The 21,711-nt window shown below is 43.7% G+C and overlaps 8 protein-coding genes across 8 annotated transcripts; 5 read left to right on the top strand and 3 right to left on the bottom strand.

Moving 5' to 3' along the window:
• Positions 1-268: 268 nt before the first annotated feature.
• BGW36DRAFT_431960 (putative vacuolar ATP synthase subunit E) lies at positions 269-711 on the top strand (the record flags this gene model as incomplete). The annotated part of the gene is made up of 4 exons (XM_046221061.1): positions 269-279; positions 344-427; positions 510-562; positions 632-711. 4 exons carry the CDS (start codon positions 269-271, stop codon positions 709-711), a joined length of 228 nt encoding a protein of 75 aa, XP_046067504.1.
• A 1,997-nt stretch (positions 712-2,708) lies between these two features.
• Positions 2,709-3,062, bottom strand: BGW36DRAFT_363743 (uncharacterized protein; the record flags this gene model as incomplete). The annotated part of the gene is made up of 1 exon (XM_046214493.1): positions 2,709-3,062. The coding sequence occupies one exon, from the start codon at positions 3,060-3,062 to the stop codon at positions 2,709-2,711; it is 354 nt and encodes a 117-aa protein (XP_046067503.1).
• A 2,843-nt stretch (positions 3,063-5,905) lies between these two features.
• On the bottom strand, positions 5,906-7,573 carry BGW36DRAFT_51979 (uncharacterized protein). Its single transcript, XM_046222390.1, has 2 exons — positions 7,028-7,573; positions 5,906-6,978 (listed from the first exon to the last, which is right to left on the bottom strand). Exons 1-2 carry the CDS (start codon positions 7,272-7,274, stop codon positions 5,921-5,923), a joined length of 1,305 nt encoding a protein of 434 aa, XP_046067502.1. The 5' UTR covers positions 7,275-7,573; the 3' UTR covers positions 5,906-5,920.
• A 1,651-nt stretch (positions 7,574-9,224) lies between these two features.
• On the top strand, positions 9,225-10,625 carry BGW36DRAFT_439015 (diacylglycerol acyltransferase-domain-containing protein; the record flags this gene model as incomplete). Its single annotated transcript, XM_046221496.1, has 2 exons — positions 9,225-9,481; positions 9,532-10,625. The coding sequence occupies 2 exons, from the start codon at positions 9,225-9,227 to the stop codon at positions 10,538-10,540; spliced, it is 1,266 nt and encodes a 421-aa protein (XP_046067501.1). The 3' UTR covers positions 10,541-10,625.
• A 1,714-nt stretch (positions 10,626-12,339) lies between these two features.
• BGW36DRAFT_51745 (uncharacterized protein) lies at positions 12,340-13,718 on the top strand. The gene is made up of 2 exons (XM_046222389.1): positions 12,340-12,960; positions 13,013-13,718. Exons 1-2 carry the CDS (start codon positions 12,570-12,572, stop codon positions 13,408-13,410), a joined length of 789 nt encoding a protein of 262 aa, XP_046067500.1. The 5' UTR covers positions 12,340-12,569; the 3' UTR covers positions 13,411-13,718.
• On the bottom strand, positions 13,128-14,462 carry BGW36DRAFT_349371 (Nitroreductase-like protein). Its single transcript, XM_046213291.1, has 3 exons — positions 14,056-14,462; positions 13,878-13,992; positions 13,128-13,808 (listed from the first exon to the last, which is right to left on the bottom strand). The coding sequence occupies exons 1-3, from the start codon at positions 14,338-14,340 to the stop codon at positions 13,597-13,599; spliced, it is 612 nt and encodes a 203-aa protein (XP_046067499.1). The 5' UTR covers positions 14,341-14,462; the 3' UTR covers positions 13,128-13,596.
• Positions 14,463-16,014: 1,552 nt separating this feature from the next.
• BGW36DRAFT_431954 (uncharacterized protein) lies at positions 16,015-16,611 on the top strand (the record flags this gene model as incomplete). Its single annotated transcript, XM_046221060.1, has 1 exon — positions 16,015-16,611. One exon carries the CDS (start codon positions 16,015-16,017, stop codon positions 16,609-16,611), a length of 597 nt encoding a protein of 198 aa, XP_046067498.1.
• A 2,835-nt stretch (positions 16,612-19,446) lies between these two features.
• On the top strand, positions 19,447-21,401 carry BGW36DRAFT_431953 (putative general amino-acid permease GAP1; the record flags this gene model as incomplete). Its single annotated transcript, XM_046221059.1, has 5 exons — positions 19,447-19,621; positions 19,690-19,760; positions 19,826-19,953; positions 20,023-20,204; positions 20,275-21,401. The coding sequence occupies 5 exons, from the start codon at positions 19,447-19,449 to the stop codon at positions 21,399-21,401; spliced, it is 1,683 nt and encodes a 560-aa protein (XP_046067497.1).
• Positions 21,402-21,711: the final 310 nt, after the last annotated feature.

Below are 21,711 nucleotides of genomic sequence, written 5' to 3'. Positions count from 1 at the left end.
GATCATCGGTACAGGAGGCTAGTTTCCTTGCGACTATAATTTTGATCGGGATATCTAGAGAATACGGGTTTCTTTCTAGGCTTTTGAATTTAAAGTGCTTTGGGTAGCTATTATACACACGCTAGATTGTGGATAGGGGGAATAGCTCTAGCTACGTCTGCACAGACCGCGCATCTTCGAATCGTTTCGTCTCGGCCGCGACATAATACTTCAATTTTATTCATCCACCAAAGCGGTTGAAAACACCGAGCATAAACCTCTTATCACAATGGCGAATGGGTACATCTCGCTCCCTAGTGCATCGTCCCTAACCAGAGCATCGCTAATCCGTCTGATATAACAGCGCGAGCATTATAATCGGCCTCATCTTCGTCGTTCTCGCCAGTCTCTGCGCATGGTTCTTCTCGCCAAAGGGCGATAATCAAACGTAACCTCTCCCTTTGTTCTATCGATGCTAGTGCTTGGGATGTTCTGAATGAGAATTCATGCTGACGGATGGAATCAAATAGTGTCTGGCGGAGCAGCCTCATCCTCGCTTTTACGGCTTGTTATCTCATGTGGGGTACGTTTTGCTCGTCTTATAAAAAAGCTGTTCTAGAGTTCTGGTCGTGTGCTGATTTGTTGCTTGTAGCTATCACGTTACTTGCCCAGTGGCATCCTCTGATTGCACCGAAGAGAGCAGATATTCGTCCTGGTAGGGTGCCTGAGTAATAGCTGGTTGGGTTACCGTTTCAAGGGCTGGTGGTTTGTGTACAGGTAGCAGGTCGAAGTGGAAGCTCGTGCGAAATGCGGAGCTAGAGCCGTTTTATACATTATTCTGTGGCGTTAAGTTATTGCTAAAGCAATAGGTGCATTTTTCAGTTTAATTGTTATTGGGATATTACTTTTATCTGCATAGTACACGTTTGTAGGTAAGATATGTAGCGAATATCGTTGGGTCCTCCAGTTTGTACGCTTCTATTGATGCCATACTAATTTCTACTGTGCATGGCTATAAATGACAAGCATTCTATGTTATTCGCTTCGACCTTACATATGTATGTCTACGCGAGTCTCTTAACTACGTATGTAGCTTGTCAGATCACTACAAAACTGCTTCATGTCGACGTTAGCTACTGTGATGTACAGGATGCTTTAATTCGCCATTCACACTATAATCCTTGATTACATATATCATAGCATATGAGCAGAAACCAAGCCACTCGACTAGACAAGCCAGAACCTAGACCTGGTTTGCTTTGCAAAGACAATACAGAGCCAGCCACATTTTAGATATGGTAAGGATGGAAGCTCATGGTGGTATCTTGGACTGTTTATGAGTCAAAAACGGTGTTGAAGCTCTTGACTCTACACTGTTGCTAGATCAAATTCCGGAGATTGGGAGCGTGGCGACCTTTGATAATGTATTTTTAATTAACTTCATGCGAGATTATTCTGGGATAGCATGTATAACGAAAATGAAATTAATTTCTGTTCATTGGTGACAGATAGACAACCTCGCGGGATATCATATGGTCCGACCTCGAAAAAGTCGCGTTCAAAGTGCTCATCGCTCTCAATCAATGTGTGGATAATGTATTTTGGTAAATTTTCAAATATATACTCATTTATCTCTGTACTATTTGTTTAAGTATAAAGTTTGCAGCGAGAATTGTAAGTTTTATATTTGGATGGGTCATGTTAGGAGCAAAGCTAGGGTTACTTCAGATTCTCTAACATTTGAGAGCCTCGTTGGGACCATTAGCTTACCTGTCCTCTCCCATTCCGTTTTTACGAGACTGGCCGTTTCCATTCTTCGAATTTCAAAATTCGATGCAATATTCTGTTTTTTATGAAATATTGGGGGTGTGTATAAGTGCACTGGACTATCACACCCCGACTGGGCTCTGGCTGCCATCTATAACTTAACTAAAATAAATGACACCAGTCCAACGATTATGGAATTATGGGTAGCTGAATAAGTATATATAAGTGCTTCCTTTATAAGTATTTACAGAGGTCAACAAACTCACCTATCCCAAGATTTCAAGTGCATATAGAGTCTATCATTATAGATGAAATCGAAATAAGGCATCGTGAAGTCATGACGCCATAACCTCATTCATAAAGGCCACTTCAATCGACCTCCAGAACAGCTGAGAACAATAGGGAGAAAATGCCGTAGTAACGCGAATTTGACGTTGAAGTGACATGGGGCTACGGATCTCGGTGTATTCATATGCGGATCGACTTCCGCCCACTATCAATGGATATACATAACGGTGGCGATCATACATCTAGTCCAAAATACATCGAATTATTAGGGCTTTCAACATATTCAAGTTTTCTACTGGTAGATCATACTTCTTTTAGAACGGAGATGGGAGCGAGCGAGGTTTTATGTTCGATGTTCTATCAGTCGATCATCATTTTTTGACGGGTGGCATGCGTATGTACAGTCGCCAACATAAAATATATACAGAGTTCAAAAAGCACCCAAACATGTAATGCATGCAGAGACAAAGGAAAAGGTTTATATGAACACAGTTTTAGCTTTGCATAATCCTGCCCGACTCTTCCTCCTTCGAGAGCTTTCTTAGTGGCATGCTTACGTTGAATTTTCAATTTTATCAATCGGGCGATCTGAATTCATTGAATTTGTTAGTATTATGGCCGGTATAATATAAGACCAAAGCAAACATACCTTATATCAATCAGAAGAAGTAAATTTAAGAAGAGGTGCTGCAGGTAGTGCCATTGAGAGTGCAAGAAGCAGTGAAGTCACCCTCAACAAAGGTAGCCTTGGCAGGAGAGGCAGAGAAGTCAACCGTGGCGGTACCGTTGCAGGCAGGGCCAGACTTCTCGGTGGAGAGCTTGTCACAGTTTGTTGTGCCGTCAAGGACAACAATGGATACGCAGCCAATTCCAACCTCTGAAGCGACCTCGAGGACGCAGCCACCTTCACCTGAAGCAGGGTTGCCGTTACCGAGAGCGAAGGTGGTCTTGTGCGTGGCGGTAGGGGCAGCAGAGGCAAGGCCGGCCATGACGGCGAGAACGGCGATGATGGTCTTGGGGGCAAACATTTTGATTTTGGATATGGGAATTCCTGAAGGGAAATATAGAGTTTTGGGAAGACTTTTTCTTGGCTTGAGATATGATTTGTAGTGATGATTGGGAAGAATGATTTTGTCGTGGGTTTTAGGACTCATTTATACTGTCGATCATGGTCTGGAGCTGCTATGAAATATAGTCCTTGTTATGCTTCAATTTCTTCCGCGTGACAACTAGATAGTACTTAGCGTATTGGGTGAATGTAACGATGTACTAAACGCGTAGCATCATTTCGCTTCAAATATCGGTTAATTGATTGATATACGGAAATAGAAAAGATGCCCACAGATACAATTCCTGATTTGCTCGGCTTTCCAATTATCGTCCTTCGTTAAAACTGATTGGATAAAAGTGATGTTACTAGTAACAACGGAGTACGCGGTGTTAAGAGAATGGATAACTCGCCAACGCTTTGTAGACTCAAAATAGGCTGGTAGGAGTAAGATTCAGACTTATTCTAGCGATCTAGATGCAACAAAAGTCCGGGGGAGGATATTTTGGGGCTGAAAAAAGGGTCATCATATGCATCTGAACTAGTAAAAGGATGGCATCCCCGCTGGGGCAAGCCTTGAATTTTGAACGTGGCAAATTTTTCTTTTGTTGGAAATGTAATATTTTCCGTGGTGGACACAATTCAAATGAGACAGATGGAGAGGAATCAGATTCCCTCATAAATTGACACAGTGAGCTTCTTGAATGTTGAACCGACTGTTGAAGTTCTCAGTTCCTTGAATTTGTCTGGAGTACTTATAGGCGACCAACGGGATCCAAGGTAGCCGGTAAAGCCTATGAATTCATTCAGTTCGTGTTGGATGTTGGCAAAGTCAATCTTTACTGCATAATTTAATGTCCATCTAGTTGTAGTCTTGTTTCGTTCGAGGGAAGGTCGTGCTACTGGTAAGCCTACTTAATTATGGTGTATACAGATCTTGTTGGCTAGACCAATCACAAAATGCGTCAGCAACTGCTTAATGTGGTAATGCTTAAAAGATGACAATCATGATGTTACCCATGCAGCCATCTAAAGCTCTTTCTGGTCTAGCGCTGTGTTTTGAGTCGACAAATCGGGTTTCCAGCTCGTAGATCCTTTTAAATAGCTAACTTGTTAGATTTATAACTTTGAGAAGCCTGTGTCGGGAATTTTGTATCTGTTATTTTGTTTGTTTAGTTCATTCCGTGGTTGCGTGGCGTCAAGCCACCAGTGTTACCCTTGTCCTTGGCGGTTAGGTGGCTGACAGCCTCAAAACCCTGGTTCTTATTTCCATTGAATATGCAACCATTTATAGATAGGCCATATTTTCTTTGTATTATTGTGAAGTCAATGAATCCTCACCGACTCTATAAATGGTTGACTGTTGAGCATTTTTGTGACAATATTTTAGCCTTTTACGAGGTTTACACGATATCGAGTAGCTAACACACTATAACGCAATTATCCCTTGGCCCTTTTCTCTTCTGATTTAAGTGATATTGATAGAATCGTCTAGAATTCCTTTTAGCCTTCATTGGTTCGGCTGATGTAGCGGGACAGGCCGCAGAAGGATGATACGTGGAGCAAGGGAATCACTCAGATTCTTCGACTCCTTAGGGTTACTTTCTCGATGATGTAACTTGGTTAAGAAAGATAGAGCTAACTACTTGATATGATCGAAACTTATAACTTTGCGGGGGTGGCGCTCAACCGGGAGGGAGTTGTAAGATTCTAGATTTGTATTCCGAGTGCTGCCAATTTCGTCGAGTTATTGGTGTCACTTTACAATGAAAAATAAATATTCTTTTCTCTTCTAAATCATTATGAGCTAAACTTGGGTTCTACCCTGTTATCGAGCTACTTATTGTAGTAACTACTAGCCAGTATATCAAAGATACGGTCTTATGTATGTTTAGGAGTAGGTCTCAGGCCTAGTTCAGCCATGACGCGAAAGATAAATTAATTGATGCTGCTATGGACTAGCTCTATTAATTTGCTGGGATATCTTACTTACAAATATGACCTCCCATATCTCATGTTTCATATATTATTTATGAAATATCTGACCTCTCTAAACCATGACAAATATCCTAATATTTGTCAGATTTCCAGGCATAAAACGCCCCTCTTAGCCCACTTAGTTATAGAAGTCAATTGTCTCATCTTTTCAGAATTGATAATGATATCAACGCTACCAGCATATTTAGTATTCATATATATTAATTGGTAATATCATTACATCAATTGATATTAATGTACCACATACGTACAGAGATATGCGGCTGTCTTTGCTGCTTCCCCTCCTTCTCCCTAAAAACAACGCTTGCCACTTTTACATGATATTATGTAACCTATCACCTTTCCTTTACTGATCCGTGCTGAGCACTCACTGAGCGTACTATAACTGATTCGGTGGGTAGAAATAAAACGTCAAATTCTGCTTATATCATAATTCTTCCTCTAAGGTTAGTTTTGTCGTCTAGATAGACAACAATATGACATGAGTTGACTGGTCCTTCTCAAATACTGCCTGAGTTATTTGGTTACTTTCTCGAATAAATACTTGGAAAACCGGACAAATGTTCCCTTTGCCGGCATCCTCTTTCCAAAATGTCGTAAATCAATACTTGATCAAGTATATAAAATGCTACAATAACAGTTGTACGTTTCATTTATGTAGGTAATAAGCATGACAATTTATACATATACGTGTGTGCATATAAACAAACATTGCTTTCATGTTGTTTTCATGCTGTGAACGAATTTTCAAACAAAAGAATTGTATATTATAGGCAGAATGATAACACCAGTGAACAATTATATTGAAAGCTCTTTGTAAATCTTCCATAATCGCTCTAACTAGCTCTTTATCTTCATTTTTTCCTTGGTTTCCATATTTGTATTGCCCTTCAAAGTTTCCACTTCACAACCCCCAAGAAGCACTGCGATTCGCATTGTTGCCAGAACATTGTTAGCCGCATTTGAGTGTTTATAAATACCTCCATTGAAAGCTGCAGATCCATCCTTGCCAACTCGGGATGAAATCATTGTTTCTCCCCCAGGATGCTCAGTAATAAACCCAGTTACATCATGAATTACGCCATCAATTGCAATTAACGCGCGCCCCTCTTTTACCCCATTCTGAAACTCCTCCCATTCCATCACAGGGAGCTGCTCCCGTGGAATACCCCAGTCGAGAACATCCTTTTTCTTATCAAGCCGCCTATAAGCTTGCTGGACACGACTTTTGTCAATCTCGTTTTGCCTAAAGGTCTTGAGACCGCTAGCCAAGCGGATTGTTTTGAAGACGAGAATGAGCCATTTTGTAATATCAGCATGGTAGAATTCAATACCGTTCCGATAGTCTGAGGGAAATTCATGGTGAAAGTTATGGTATCCTTCGCCCAAAGCAATGACAGATGTTAAATAGTGATCTCGTGCAGAACGCTTATCGTCGAATGGTTGATCTCCGTAGTAATGAGCTAATGAATTGACGCAAAAGGTTGCTTGTTGAACAAGAAAAGTGCGTATAATGCCGGCATATATGAATCCTCCATACCAATCATTCCAACCGAGGCCGGCGACCAGAGTCGGGAAGCCCCAAGTCATGAAAAAGGCAATAGGGAAATAATAGCGGTGTTGGTACTTAACAAGTGGATCGTTTCTGAGGTCCGAAATATCAACCGGGTTATGCTTTTTTGGCTGTTTCAAGATGAGCCATAGTATGTGGGCATGGAAAAACCCTTTCTTCACGTTATAAGGGTCATGGTCGGTGTCAGTGAATCGGTGATGGGCTCGATGGTCTCTTGCCCAGAAGATGATAGATCCTGTCAAGGAACCAGTCCCAAATAATGCGAGCAGGAATTTCAAAGGGAACGAAGCTGAATAGGATCTATGGGCCCATAAGCGGTGGTATCCTGTACACGGTCAGCAGGCTGTCCTGAAAATGTAGGACGTGGCACATACCAGCTGTGATACATAAACCTGTGATAAAATAATAAATCGTACTCAAGATCAAAGTCTCTCTGTGAAGAGGAGTATTAATGGCGGCTTTGATTCCAAGTAATGGTATAATAACTAGAAAGGTGAAGTATGGCCAGTAAATATGCTGGTACCAGTTCCACAGAGTCCATGGCTCTTCTGATATGTGGCGTTTCTGGGTCCTTGTGTTTACTTCTTGCTTGTGGGTCGCTGGTGGGTTCTCAGAAACCATGTTTCAAGCCTCTCTTTATAGCTTCGAAGACAAACATGTGCTGAAAGCCAACTTTTACTATAGTGCTTATTGCAGCATTGTTGGGTTTATCTCCTATTTATCTTCTTTGTCCTCTCTTCGCTAGAACTTATTCTCAACTACCCATGCCTCGGTTACACTGCATATGTGTTCACGAGTCTCTTAAGGCTCATTATTTGTCTTGGTCGATCAAACACTCGTCGTCCAATAAAATCGGTTGAGGTAGACAAAGAAGGGGCAGTGTCATTAAAGTTAGCACTCGGCAAGGATTGCAAAGAGAGGGCTAACCCCTCTTTGAAAGCATCTAAAAAGGCCTGTGAAAGCGTATTGTATTAGAATTTGGTTAACTTAGCGCATTTGATTTCGTGAAAGAGCAAAGATACCTAGGAGACACATTGCGCAGGATCTGTTTTTGCCGCGGAAATGTTCTTGTGAAACAAATGAAAGAGAAAACTCCAGTTCTGTAATAGATTAGTGTAATGTCAAACGCTGCAGCTAATTGCTAGTTATTGCTTCCTCGGGTTTAGTCTTTATGGATATGATCCACAGGATCAACGCTTAGTCTCTTCCCCAGTTGAATGAAGTTTAACACGCTCTTCACATTAAGCGTTTTTGAAGAAACTAAATTATTAATGTTTCAATGAGCTTAAAAAGTAGTATATCCATTATATATAAATTTTCTTTGGTCTTCCTGGTCCACCCCGCGAAATGTGGCGCCGTGGTGGGTATAGTAACCGAGGCACATTTCCATGTGACCTAACTTAGAAATACTTTAGGAAGAGGTCGACTTTCATTCCAAATTTTGAGAGAATATTCGTATGCATATAAGCCAGATCTAACTATCACTAGTTAGAAGGGACTAAAAACGACGTTTCTGCTTGAAGTATCATCGACGTGGCTGCACTGATTGTAATCATTAACCTCTGTAACGTAATAATAAGATCTCAATGTTAAAGGACAGCGACAAACCGATAAAGGCTAAAAATAGTAATCAAAGGGATTCAGCATATCAGTTGATTTTTACAAGCCGCATCTGAGGGTATCTTTGTCTCCTACATCGATGTATATCCATTGCACACGTGATACTGCTGGTCGCTTTAACTCTAATACGATACTACGAAATGAAATACACACACGCCCTCGACATTGTGTTATCAGAATGAGACATTCCCATAATCCACAGATTTTAGCAGGCCGTATTTGACAATTGATTTGTAAGATTCGCAGAGTAAGAAACTTCCTAGGCCAGATAGTAATAACAAGGCTTGCGCATTGTATCAGGAAGGATCCACGTCGTTAGCTAGTCAGAGGTGAGAAACTACTTATTTGTTAGTACCCAGCACTTGAACAGGGGTAACGTGTGTGGAGTCTATTCCCTATGCCGTATTTCTAAAATCTCGAAAAGTCAATAGACCTTATGCCTATTAAGAATTATTGAATTGTTCAACCTCGCTATTTTTATTCGGCTTCATTGATACCATCGTTGGCCTGACTTATTATATTAACCCAATTAGCATAATAAACTCCCTATAATCTTAAAAAGAAATCCGACTCCTCCTGACCTGTGATTACGCTATATATAAGTGCTAAACTCACTTTGATATGTAAAGCGTTTCCTTCTTCTCGAGCCTATTGACGATAAAAGTAAAAGTTAAAATTCCCAGCTTCGTCACAAGTTGTTCACATGAGGGGATAGTTAAGAATGCCTCGGAAATAATCCCTTGGTTTGCTTACTTACATTCCAATATCTGGTGGTTGGCTTGGCAGGTGAAGGTGACGTGTTCCAGGCTAAGTAGACTGTAATCCGAGTCTATCTGATCAATAAATACCATCTATAGCCTTAACTTAATGTTCTTATATACCCTCACTTTACGAAGGTTGGTGCAATTTTATAATCGAAAAGCCCGACGTTGTTTGGGTCATTAACCCACGATGCTTCCTCGCGGAATAAATGCCCTATCTGGCTACACTCTGCCCTCTAAATTAGGGCGTCATGAATATATTCATCAATCTAGAATCAATGCAGTTGAACAGCCAATTGTGACTAGTGACAAGACCATGGTCTTGGTTAGCTATGATCCTGGCACAAGAAGCTTATTTCGCCTCCAGAAATCTAGACAGTCAACGTCCGACGATGACGGGAATCTCATCATATCCCACAGAGGTCTTCCAGGCCAGCAGAACACTGAGTATGAATTTGAATCCATGATCTTATATTAATTAAAACTGACATTCCTAGCACAAAAAATGGGCGGTCACTCTCCATTTTCCTGCGTTTTCTCCAGTCCTGGTCGGTTTTTCATCATATTATCACCATATATCCTGTATTCCTCGTGATTCCTATCGTATCCTGCGCCATCCGATGGCCATTGCCAACGATCACGCCACTAGCGATATCCGTCTTATGTTCCTATATTATACCAAAGAGACGCCGTATTAAGAGCCTACGATCACATCTGATCTGGAAGTTGCTGGTATCGTACTTCCCGATCCGACTGTACCGTTCTACGGAACTACCAACCAACAAGAAATATATATTCAGCTGCCACCCTCACGGTATCCTCTCATATGGCGTCTTCGCAACTTTTGCAACTGAAACTCTTGGTTTCGGTGAATTGTTTCCAGGAATTGAGACTACGCTTCTCACTCTAGATTCAAACTTTCGAATTCCAGTTTTCCGTGATTACTTACTTGCCCTGGGATTTGGCAGCGTCGCACGCGAATCAATCGAAAAAATTCTGACAAAGGGTGGAAAAGACGATAAAGGCGAAGGACACGCCGTTGCTATTGTCGTTGGTGGTGCGAAGGAATCGCTTGAAGCAAAACCGGGAACGTTCCGCGCAGTAATTAAGAACCGAAAGGGATTTATCAAGTTGGCTATTCGTACAGGTGCTGATATTGTGCCTGTCCTAGCATTTGGTGAGAACGATCTTTACGATGTCGCTGATCTGCACACCAAACCAATGCTATCGAAGGCCCACTTGTTATTCAAAAAGCTATTCGGTTTCACTATTCCGTTTTTCTATACAAAAGGCCCATATAGATTTGACTTCGGGATTATGCCTCACCGACGACCTGTTAGTGTTGTCATAGGGAGACCGATTGCGACATTGAAGGAGCAGGATAATTTTAATACAGATGATATCGACGAGGTGCATGAAAGGTATCTGAAGGAATTAGAATACATGTGGAATGAATGGAAAGACGTGTTTGCACCAAGTCGCATTGAGGAACTGACATTCCTGTGATAGATACGACTATTACTACCCTATCGATGCACTTGATCATTCCGTTTAATCGGATCAAAAAGTGCAATGTGTTACTTTGCTCGGCAAAACTTGTTATTATTTCGATTTCTGTTTCTATTCTGTCTAGACTAGTGTGTCCACCTTTTGCTATTGTTCCATTATGGCTTTTCTACGTACCAACTTGAATATATTTTCTTCCGTACATGTATTGATCAATTGATACAGAAACTGGACTTCGAAAGTCGCTTCCAGCCTGATTCGCCAGGACCGCGTGGGAAGAGCTTGCCTTGAATGTTCTCCTTTCCGGCCTCGGCCTATCTATTGCCAGTGCGCTATTTTCGTGCCAATTAAAAATTAAAATGGACTCGACATAGACCATTTTTATCATGTCAACGTGGAGCTGCTTCAGCCGCACAAGCAACGGACTGCATGCGTCATCCAGTGGCTAGTGGCTGTGGCTCGCTGCAAGTCAATCACATCATGGTATGCCGTCTCACACCTAATCATAGCCAATTTGACGCAACAAGGACAAATTTTCCTTTTGGGACATGTTCCAATTCGGCATTGCATGCGCTATGGCCTTGTGCAATCCAATGATTCAACCCGAGATCTTACCAGCATCATCCCCCCTTGGGTAATACTAAATATGAACCCCCCGCCAAAGTACAATGCACAGCCACTTTTGAAGGTGTAACCTGACATTTTAGGAAGCTTGTTGCTCCTTTTTCTGAGCGGAAATGAAATCAACCAGCCACAGTGGTAAAACTAGACGAACCTAGGGTGGACTAACGAACCCCTCAGTGGGCACTTGCGGCTTCGTCGGACCGGGTCTTTTTTGGCGATAGATTTCTCCTCTCAACATCCTTCACTTTGTCAACATACCATGCATCAGCGGGAATTCCGACTGCTTGGACGTATTTGGCGCGAGTTATTTACTTCTAGAGTGGGTAGTGTTCTATTGTTTTGGAGAAAAACTGCGTCGCACAGCCACACCTGGACAACCCCGCTCAGCCACCAGCTGGTGTGGCGCTAATCATGAACATAGTTTTGCCTAAGGTTTTTTCGCCATCGCCGAACCATTTGTGTTTTTGCTCTTCTCCGGTATTGTGATGAGCTAAAAATTGGCCAGCTCTTGACCTAAATCTGAGATGCAATCCATCCACCCCGCTGTGGCGAACTTCTCGTCTCCCGCGTGTCGTACAAGCTCGTAATTGGCTTTCTCCATGGAGGCGTGACGCCGTGTCCTCTGTTGGTTGGATAGTGATGATTAGCTGCGTGAAATGCTTGTTGGTGACCTCCATCGGTTGACTTGCGAAGGGAGACATACTCCAAAGGAGGGCGGACATGCTGATAAGCAGGAGTATTCACGTCGACCACCTTGTTGGACTCTGGGACTGCGAGTTTATTCGGCTTACGCTGCTTACATCGAATCGATGATCGATCGTTCAACACAGATCTCTTGCCGATCGGTGATTGACCGATTGACCGAGGCCAGGTTGCCCAAATTAGCCGCCTGCGTGATTCTCCATCGACCAAAGCACTGCCACTAGTACGTAGGCAATCAATCATAATTATTGTTTTGTCTCCACCAGAGAGCTTTCCTCCACTAGCCACATGTTGGGGTATTCCACTATTACATGCTCTCAGCTTCTCGAGGATAGATTTTGGCTTTCGTTCATTTCCGAGTCTTTCCCCCAGCACGCCATCCACCTGCAGCTTAGCTTCGAATCTTGATGTGCGTCGATTCTCAAATCATAGCTCCTCTTTCGACTGGGATGGGGGGAAGCAAGGCTGGATCTGCCCCTCCATACGGTCGTATTGCTAGAGGTCATTTCAATTGCCCCTCCCTCCTTCGGGGCGTTTGCATCATAGCTTGCGTTGTATGAGACGTGGTTTGCACATAAATAGTGCCGATGCCCCCTTCGTAATTATATATTTTTTCTCGTATTGACATTCGAACCACAATTACATATCCTCTTTAGTATTCTTTGCTATTTCAAATCACTTCTGTGATACTTTATCCTTCACCATGAGCTACAACGACAACAACGATTCCTACGGCTCCAGTGGCCGCTCTGGCTACGGCGGTGGTAACAACGACTCGTATAGTGGTGGCTCTGACAGCTATGGCTCAAGCAACAACAATAACAACTCGTACGGATCGTCCAACAATGATTCTTTCGGAAGCTCCGACAGTCGCAACAAGGGCGACTCCTACGGATCCTCAAACAATGACTCCTATGGCTCTGGCCGTGACAACAACAACAGCTATGGCTCTAGCAACAATAGCTCTAGCAACAATGACTCGTACGGCTCTGGAAACAATGACTCCTATGGGTCAGGTAACAAGGATTCCTACGGAAGCTCCAACAACAACAAGAGCAGCAACAATGACTCCTACGGAAGCTCCAACAACAGCGGCAGCAACTACGGCTCCAGCAACAATGACTCGTACGGAAGCTCCAACAACAGCGGCAACAGCTATGGCTCTGGCAACAATGACTCCTATGGGTCAGGTAACAAGGACTCCTACGGAAGCTCCAACAACAACAACAGCAGCAACTACGGCTCCAGCAACAATGACTCCTACGGAAGCTCCAACAACAACAAGAGCAGCAACAATGACTCGTACGGAAGCTCCAACAACAACAGCAGCAACTACGGCTCCAGCAACAATGACTCCTACGGAAGCTCTAATAACAACGATAGCTATGGAAGCTCGCGCCGTGGCAATGACAACTATTAGTCTAACAAAACTTATTGTAACAAAGATGGCAACAATTATGGTCATGAGGATGAACGCTTCAACTACGAAGCCTTTCTTTTGTCTTGAGGAACGAGTGGTACAATCATGTATCTATCTAATCTAAATGATGATGCTCTACAATGAATGTTTTTTCTATCGAGGCATTGATAAGATAAACAGAACATTCAATAGTTTACTAATCAATAACTATAAGCCACGTAATATGGCTTTGAATCTAAGTTCTACTCTCTAGAGGACTACTTAACCATAGCTTCTAAATGTCGACTCCCAGCCAGTTAATCCACGTAGATTACTGGCCGAACACCTTGACTCTCTCCTCAATGGGCTTGAATGTCTTCTCCTGAGCGGGCCCACCCGTTGGGGTGCCAAAAACCAACTGTGCCTTAAGTTTCCAGTCCTTGGGCAGTTTGTAATCTTCTGTGATTTTTTCAGCCCAAGGGGCCAAGAAGTTGAAATGCTGCAGACTTGCGCCGAGGCCTTCGGCTTTAAGTGCTGTCCACACTTTTCGTCCAAGTAACGTTAGTGACTTGTTGATATATACAATGAGTTTCGTTTAGAGGAAGCACGTACCGGCAAATTGATGCATTCCAGATGAAGTGTCAGACCATTCTGTTACAAATGGTGCAACAGCTTGATGCTGGGCAGCGAGACCGTCCAAATCTTCCTGGCTTTCAAAAAACAAGACCTATTATTGTAATCAGTAAAGCTCGCCCTTCGATTATACGGATTGTATTCGATGCATGCTCACCGATCCATATCCGCCCTTGAACCCGGTAATTCTAGGTGCAAGGAAGCCGTAAACAGCCTCGGGGAGAGCAGCTTTTGCCGCCGAATCAGCGTCTTCCCACAGTTTCTTGTGATCCTCTTTCAAGATCACAACGGCGCGCGCGGACTGGACATTGTATGAGCTGGGAACGTGCAAGACGGCCTTTTGAACGAGGTCGATAATGCGGGAGTCGGGGATTGGAGAGGCTGCAGAAATAGCATAAATTGAGCGACGGGCTTGGATCGTGGAGAAGAAGGAGTCGGCCATGGTTGGTGAATTATGATAAATTTGGTTGAAGATAACGTTAAACTATATAAGATCTCAATTACGGCGCGTCGCGGAAGAGTTGATGATATTTGATCAAGTAGTCCTGGTGTGAGAGATAAAAGATTAAAGTGGATTTATTGCTTACTTCTGGGGATTTAGGATATTATATACCTGGAGCAGCGATAATTGTAAATAGAATGAGCTGGAAATCCTATTTTACATCTAGGCCGTATTACAGGTGTATTAACGCTGATTTTAGCGAATAAAAGTACTTTACGCAGCCTGTGACCAATCGACGTTCTCTGTATTGATGATAGTTACCGTCACAATACACGTTTTGGCTAATAGGTGGGGTGAAACTGAAGGAGGGGCATTGTTGCTTTTCCCTTCATTGTTGACCGCAGCAGTATTATTGCTGTTTTGTCAGCATTAGCTGCCTATTAATAATGAGTTGGACTCGGACTATAATCGGCTTTGCTTTAGTGAGCAAGATCATGGGCTGATAACACCATCAACAACCGGTCAAAATGTACCTGGAATAATTCCACATGCTTTAACCAATCAAGGTCTCTCCAGGTTAGCCGCAGGGCATAGAAGCTAAAGGTCCACCCATCCTCTTTAATTACACGTGATCTGTCACCTCAGGGGAAGAGAATCATAAGAAACGTGCGAAAGAGTAAAAAGGGTGAATTCGCAGAGTGCTCAGGCTGATTTGAGTATAGATCATCCTGCCGCGCACTAAATTTATCTCGCGATTGCGCGCCCTTTTACAACCATCCTCAACCAGCAGTCAAGCGTAGCAGAAACAGACGCAGTTTAATTCACCTTTTTATTTAGATATGATGGCCATCTGTTCGAGCTCTCTAGTCCATCACCATGGTGGATTTCGCAGCTGAAGCAAAATTTATTCTATAATTTAAAATATAAGAAATACAAAGCAGAGAAAAGTATTATAAATTAGAATGAGCTTAATAACTATAAATACTTTATATCAATTGATGTATCTTCATATATAATATTATAAAAGATAGAAATTAAGTTATATAGAAATCAATATTATCGTTTCTTATCAACTGATTCATCTTATTGTCGATATTGAGGACAATGGCTGTGGTATCTACCCTAATCATCAAGAATGCGCGTATATTTGAGCTGTATGAGAAGGTTAACACGCAGTCGTCGGGTGCGTTGGACTTGGTCTGACCCTCGCATCCAAATTTGGAACACTCCTTTGCGGGTCTGTCGTTCTTTTGTCATCAGACATTGACCGCAGTTTTCATTTCAGAGCCATGTTCCGGGAAGTTGAGTGTGCTTGCTCACCTCTTCCACCGCAGCCACTGGTCTCGAAGCTCAGGAACATACCCTCTAAACTTCACAACCTGTCATCTGGCTCGGATGATACAACATTATACGACTATTTAGCCAGATTCCTTACCTGCAATGGCTTTATATCTTCGGACAGCATAGAAGACTGCTTTGCCATCCTTGATCTTGTGCTCGACTTGGAAGAGCGCCGGATATAGAGTCGCAGATTCCATCAGAACAAATCGCTATCTGTCTAGTCCTAGCCTCAGAAGCCTCGCGCTTGAAGAAGCAGATAAACTTCTCTCGATAACCAAAATCTCCCGGCTACGCCTACTTCAATCTGACGAGCCCTCACTTTCGCTCACGAAAATGGAAGAAGAGGCCGGGTCTATGGTCGATTCGTCCAATTCGAAGGGACGGCCAGCTCAATCACCCGTAGATATTCCAGTTAATTCCAGGATAGATCCTACTGTTCCACCAATATATCAACTTAATCCAGTAGCTCCTGTGGAGGCAAGAGTGCTCATTCCCGTTTTCACTGCTCTCACAACTTCTTCCAGGCCTACTGCGCTACTTATCGATAACAACGTCATTAACCTCCGCATTATGCAGAGGTATTGCAACAAAAGAGGATTGCCATACTCTTACATAACTAACGGCATACAAGCTGTCGATATTTGTACGCAGCATCAGCTATTGGCTGCCGCTGGTGAAGGAGCTGCGATCCAGCTTATCCTTGTGGACCTTCAAATGCCAGTATGCGGTGGTATTGAATCCATCCGGCAAATTAGATGGCTGAAGAAACAGAATAAGTGGAAGAAAAGTATTCTTTTTATCATGATCGACCAAGATAGTCTGACGGACAGAATGGCTGTGGATGGCGCTGGTGCCGATGAAAACTTTGTGAAGCCCTGTTGGCATCAAACTTCTAGATCGTGGTGTGAAATGGCATCTTCCAGCCTTTGACAGCAGTTAGAAGGGATAGAAAGACTTAGATTGAACATACATATACTGATCAATGTATGTTGTGGTGGCTTGATGATTCAAGGGAGCTGACGCCTATCTATCACTTTAGGTTGCATTGACTGGTATCTCAACTACACTTGTCACATAGTCATGTAATCATCAACGGCTCAGTCTTCTGCAGAGATTGTGTGTTCACAAATTCTGGGCCCAGAAAGCGGTGCTATTGTAATGTCAGCCAACACAGACGCTAGTCACTGCTCGGTGCAGAGCCTGTCGCCCGATGCTTCTCATGGAATTCTCGCCCCTTGAGGATGAATCTATCTCCAAGCTGAACACTCCCAAAAACCCGATCAGTCGCTCGTTTGTCACGGTGACGTGAAATCTGGTCTATGAGAAATAGATTGGTATTTTAGGTCTGGGAGTTCCAATCTAGACGTGACTCTAGGTTCATCCTTCCAGAAGCTGGGCAAAGACTGGCTTGACATGAACGTCTGAATAGTTGTATCTTGGAAGCACAACTCTTCCATCGTGCCTTTTACATTTCGCCCCAAGAATTCTTGGACATGGGGAACATGGAGATCAAACCCTATCGTCCCCGACCCGGAACAGCTATTAGCCTCCCCTATCATCATTATATGCTTATATGCTCTTCCCCGAGGATAGCGCACTCGATGTTTGTGGCAGCCCGGGAGCAAGGAAAAGAGATGTTCTTGAGTTTATGAGCCAACCATGCGGGCCCCGAAAATTGAACAAAACATTGGAAAATCTCATCAAAAGTCAAAGCGGCGGATTGACTGGGGGGCAAGGGCAAACTAGAAGAGCTAGTGAGGCCGTTATTCCCTCCGACGCCTAGTAAATTCGATACCGGGTTGTTTCTCAAAGTGCCAAATCCAGAATTCAAAATGAAGTGACCGGTTTTTCACCGCCAACATATAGCCAAGGCTCAACGGACCCGCCTGCACAGTCGAAAAATTACTCGAAACTGTTCTTCTTTTTGCTGACAATGATATTAATGTCAGACTCCTGGTTGAATTTATGAAAAAGATGGGGTGTGATTACGCAATCGCGCAAGATGGACAAGAAGCTCTCGAGTCTTTGCAAAAAGAACGCCACCAATATCGGTATTATTCTGATGGGTGGGTTCTACCGAATAGAAATCAATACTTCACTGTAATATAAGTTATGGCAGATATTTCCATGCCAATCATGGACGGCCTTGAATCAACAATGCAAATCCGCGAGTTCGAGAAAAAGTCGAAACGCAAGGATCATATCAAGATTGTCGCTCTAACTAGCCTCGCGCAAGCCAATGTTCAACGCGATGCGTTCGGGTCAGGGATGGATTTTTTTTTTACGAAGCTGGTACGAATAAATAGTTTGTTGCCAATAATAGAAGGCACATCGTGATACCTACAACGCATTTCTCTTTTACACTCACGGTGTATGCACCACAATCGAGATACTGTCCCATGATGGCCTCAACCTTTAGGACTATCAGTTGATATAGATTCTTCCAATGATTGATAGATTGATCGACACATTGATGTATTTCACTACCCGGCGGTGAAAAAAATCGAGCGACGAATTCTCTGGAGGGCGCATCTAGATAGGTTCAACCTACCCAGAGCAAGCCCGTTTAGCGGCCGATTGTCTGAGAATAGATAAACAAAATATAAGGTGAGGACCTGTCAATTAGCACTACAATGGCCTCCTCTGCGACCAGATCCAAATTCTAATTAGCCCTGTAGGCTTGCATAACCCCGAAACTTTAAGCCGCCCAGGATGCTGGAAGGGAAGGTCTTGCAATGATTGAACGATACTGACAAAGTTATGCACGTCTTTGATTATACCTTCTTAACATACCACCAACAGATATTGGATCAATTTAAAAGAGGAATATATAGAGTAACTACTGTCAGAGAACCAAAATATCTACATGGATTTCCTTGAATCAGACGTGATCCCTTCGACCTTTGCGGTTTTCTCCTCTTTTTTGGTTGCTCATGTGATGATATGAATTCATACATATAGCGGTCTCATACTTACCAAATACAGCTGGTATATTTTCGAATTGATTGTTGCTAATTATCATGGAGTATATCCGTACCCGATTGAGTGGACAGATAGAAACCAGGATGTGGCGTAGTTGACCTTGATTGCGGGTGATATCTATAGGGGCAAACTACCGTATTGGACTACTCCACTCGGCATGTCACGCAACTGGACCGCAACATTAGGTTTTCCATATGCGCGTACTATTCTGCGCGCAGCTATATAAGCCTCTTCCAGGCAAGTAGGAGGCGAGTCAATGGTGATTGGTAACTTCCATCCTTGTGACATTAAGCCAGTCTTATAAGTAGGATGGTCCGTTGCTGGGTGGTTCATTTCTCTTATCTCTGCACGTGGTGTACAACCAATGACCCGGCATTTTCTCTCGCTTATCTCGATGGACTTACAGTAGCACTCAGCAGACAAAGCCAAGATTATGTACTAACGCCCTGACAAAAGCTTCGGAGGACGTGCGCGATGGGAAACGATTTACCGGGGGTGTTTTATTGGACAAATCTCCGTCCATGGGCTTTGCGTCGAGCGAAACTGATAGTTGAATGCCTGCCCTCTGGTTCAGTCAGGGTAGCGACATCAATCGCTATATTTTACCTTGTGGCTTATCTCCTCCTGCCGCTTTGGTCGCAGCAAGGATGGAACAATGCGGCATAACTGATATCCCTGTGCCATTCCGTGATTCCCAGCCGGGCGACATAAAGCTAGGGATCGGCCAGCTACCATCTCCCTAGTGATTCCTGTTGCAATCTATAGCAAAAATACTCAGCCAATATGGCCGTCTCAGAACCAGAGGATATTGAGAAGAAGGGAGCTGGGGTCGTGGAACCAGTCAGCGACAGCCCTGCTCCGTATGACGATGTGATCACTACATATGCACCGATTATTGAGAACACCAGTCCCCTGAAGCGTAGCCTTAAAAATCGCCATATGCAAATGATTGCCATCGGTATGACACATCTTGACATGCTAAACCCGAAACTCTGTCTCTAGGCTGACATGCGTGCTTTCTAAAAGGTGGTGCTATCGGCGCTGGTCTGTTTGTTGGTACTGGAGGTGCTCTGCAGGAGGGAGGCCCAGGTTCCGTGGTAAGTGAATTTTGCTGGGCATAACATTAATACTCCAGCGAGAAACTGATCGTACATGTGAAAAGCTTCTCGGTTACCTGATCGTGGGAGGAATGTTGTTGATGACCATTCAAGCTCTGAGCGAGTTGGCCGTTCTTTACCCAGTCAACGGGGCTTTCTTCACATATTGTTGCCGGTTCATCGATCCTGCTTGGTCTGTGGCCCAGAAAATCCAGCATGTCATGGATACCTAGACCTTCACGCTAACTTGTGGTGATTATAGGGGTTTTGCCGTCGGATGGGACTACGCCATAGGCTGGCTCGTCATTCTTCCCTTCGAGATTACGGCTGCCGGTATTACGATAGAGTTCTGGAGAAGCGATCTCAACATTGGCATCTGGATTACTGTGTTCCTAGTTGTCTTGTCCACAATTCAGATCTTCGGCGTTCGGGGTTACGGTGAAGGTAAGAAGAGGTCCCACCATCTCACTCAATTATAGTTTCATGCAAGAAGTTAACTTCGTGTGACTTGCAGTGGAGTTCGTTCTCAGCGTGATCAAAGTCACCGCCCTTTTTGGATTCATCATCCTGGGAATCGTGATTGACTGCGGTGGTGCGCCGGTAGGAGGCTATATTGGAGGTCATTACTGGTTTGACCCCGGCGCATTCACGGACTTTCGAGGCTTCTGTTCTGTCTTCGTGACCGCAGCTTTCGCATTCGGTGGAACAGAAATGAGTGGCTTGGCTGCTGCTGAGGCTGCGAACCCCGCGAAATCTATCCCAAAAGCGACGAAGCAGGTCTTCTGGCGTATCACTATCTTTTACGTCGTGGGGACTCTCATTGTCGGATTGATCGTCCCATCCAATGCGGATTACCTTATGGGATCTACTGGCGCCAATACCAAGGCATCACCTTTTGTAGTATCAATTCAAAATGCAGGTATCTCCGGTCTACCATCTGTCATGAACGCAGTGATCACGATTTCGGTCATCAGTGTTGCCAACTCAGCAACGTTTGGATCGAGTCGCACCATCCAGGCTCTGGCGGCTCACGGCATGGCTCCTTCATTCATGGCCTATGTCGATAAAGCCGGACGACCACTCTACTGTGTTCTTCTCCAGATTGCATTCGGTTTCCTGGCTTTCATCAATGAGGCATCGACGGGCGGTCAGATTTTCACCTGGCTTCTGGCTTTATCCGGTATTTCCAATTTCTTCATTTGGGGCAGCATCTGCCTCGCCCACATTCGCTTCCGTGCGGCCTGGAAACATCACGGTCACGATGTCAAGGAATTGGCCTACACTGCTCCATTCGGCGTTATCGGCAGCTACATAGGACTGTCCCTCAATGTCATCTGTCTCATTGCTGAGTTCTATGTATCTGTTGCGCCAAAAGATGCGCAGGCTTTTTTCGAGAACTATATCGCCGCCCCTCTGGTAATCGGTCTCTACCTTCTCTGGAAGCTTTACTCTGTCTACCACAAAGACCCGCGGATTAACCATCGAGGCTGGAAGCCGTTCCTGAAAGTGGAGGAGATGGATATATTAAGCGGAATGCGGGATGGTGCTTTGGATGTGGATCTGCCACCGAGAGTAGAATATGCCACCCGGGGAGAATGGCTCAAAGCCGCACCGATGAGACTGCTTCACTCATTGTATTGAGCAATATTCTCCGTTGTAATAGTCCAGAAATATCACTGAATCTTGGAGTCTAGTGGAGCTGGTGAAGACTTGTATTCGAGGAAAGTGGATATATGGAGAATATGATATGTCGCGAGATTATGTGGTTGTGGAATGTGGAAAGGACGTTGACTTTTAACAGCTACCGACAGAGTGCCATGTGTAGAATAGTATGGATAGCACATTAACAAGAGGCATAATGCTTGAATATTGATTAATTGGATGAAAAAGGGAAATGCTATGGAACAGACCTGAAATTTCGGCGAAGTGCAACTAATTGAATCACGCGGCC

Source organism: Talaromyces proteolyticus (assembly GCF_021365285.1).
Source record: "Talaromyces proteolyticus strain PMI_201 chromosome Unknown BGW36scaffold_12, whole genome shotgun sequence".
Classification (NCBI taxonomy): Eukaryota; Fungi; Ascomycota; class Eurotiomycetes; order Eurotiales; family Trichocomaceae; genus Talaromyces; species Talaromyces proteolyticus.
The sequence above is the reverse complement of the archived record's forward strand: the minus strand, read 5'-3'. Positions and strand labels throughout refer to the sequence as shown.

What these genes read in the sequence shown, in the direction of transcription:
- BGW36DRAFT_51979 (XM_046222390.1), bottom strand. Translation starts at nt 7,274, where the DNA reads ATGGTTTCTGAGAACCCACCAGCGACCCACAAGCAAGAAGTAAACACA. An exon ending in AGGTTTATGTATCACAGCTG is followed by an intron (nt 6,979 to 7,027) that starts GTATGTGCCACG and finishes GACCGTGTACAG; the next exon opens with GATACCACCGCTTATGGGCC.
- BGW36DRAFT_51745 (XM_046222389.1), top strand. Translation starts at nt 12,570, where the DNA reads ATGAGCTACAACGACAACAACGATTCCTACGGCTCCAGTGGCCGCTCT. An exon ending in CGGAAGCTCCAACAACAGCG is followed by an intron (nt 12,961 to 13,012) that starts GCAGCAACTACG and finishes CTCCAACAACAG; the next exon opens with CGGCAACAGCTATGGCTCTG.
- BGW36DRAFT_349371 (XM_046213291.1), bottom strand. Translation starts at nt 14,340, where the DNA reads ATGGCCGACTCCTTCTTCTCCACGATCCAAGCCCGTCGCTCAATTTAT. An exon ending in TCAAGGGCGGATATGGATCG is followed by an intron (nt 13,993 to 14,055) that starts GTGAGCATGCAT and finishes TTACAATAATAG; the next exon opens with GTCTTGTTTTTTGAAAGCCA. An exon ending in TGGAATGCATCAATTTGCCG is followed by an intron (nt 13,809 to 13,877) that starts GTACGTGCTTCC and finishes TTGGACGAAAAG; the next exon opens with TGTGGACAGCACTTAAAGCC.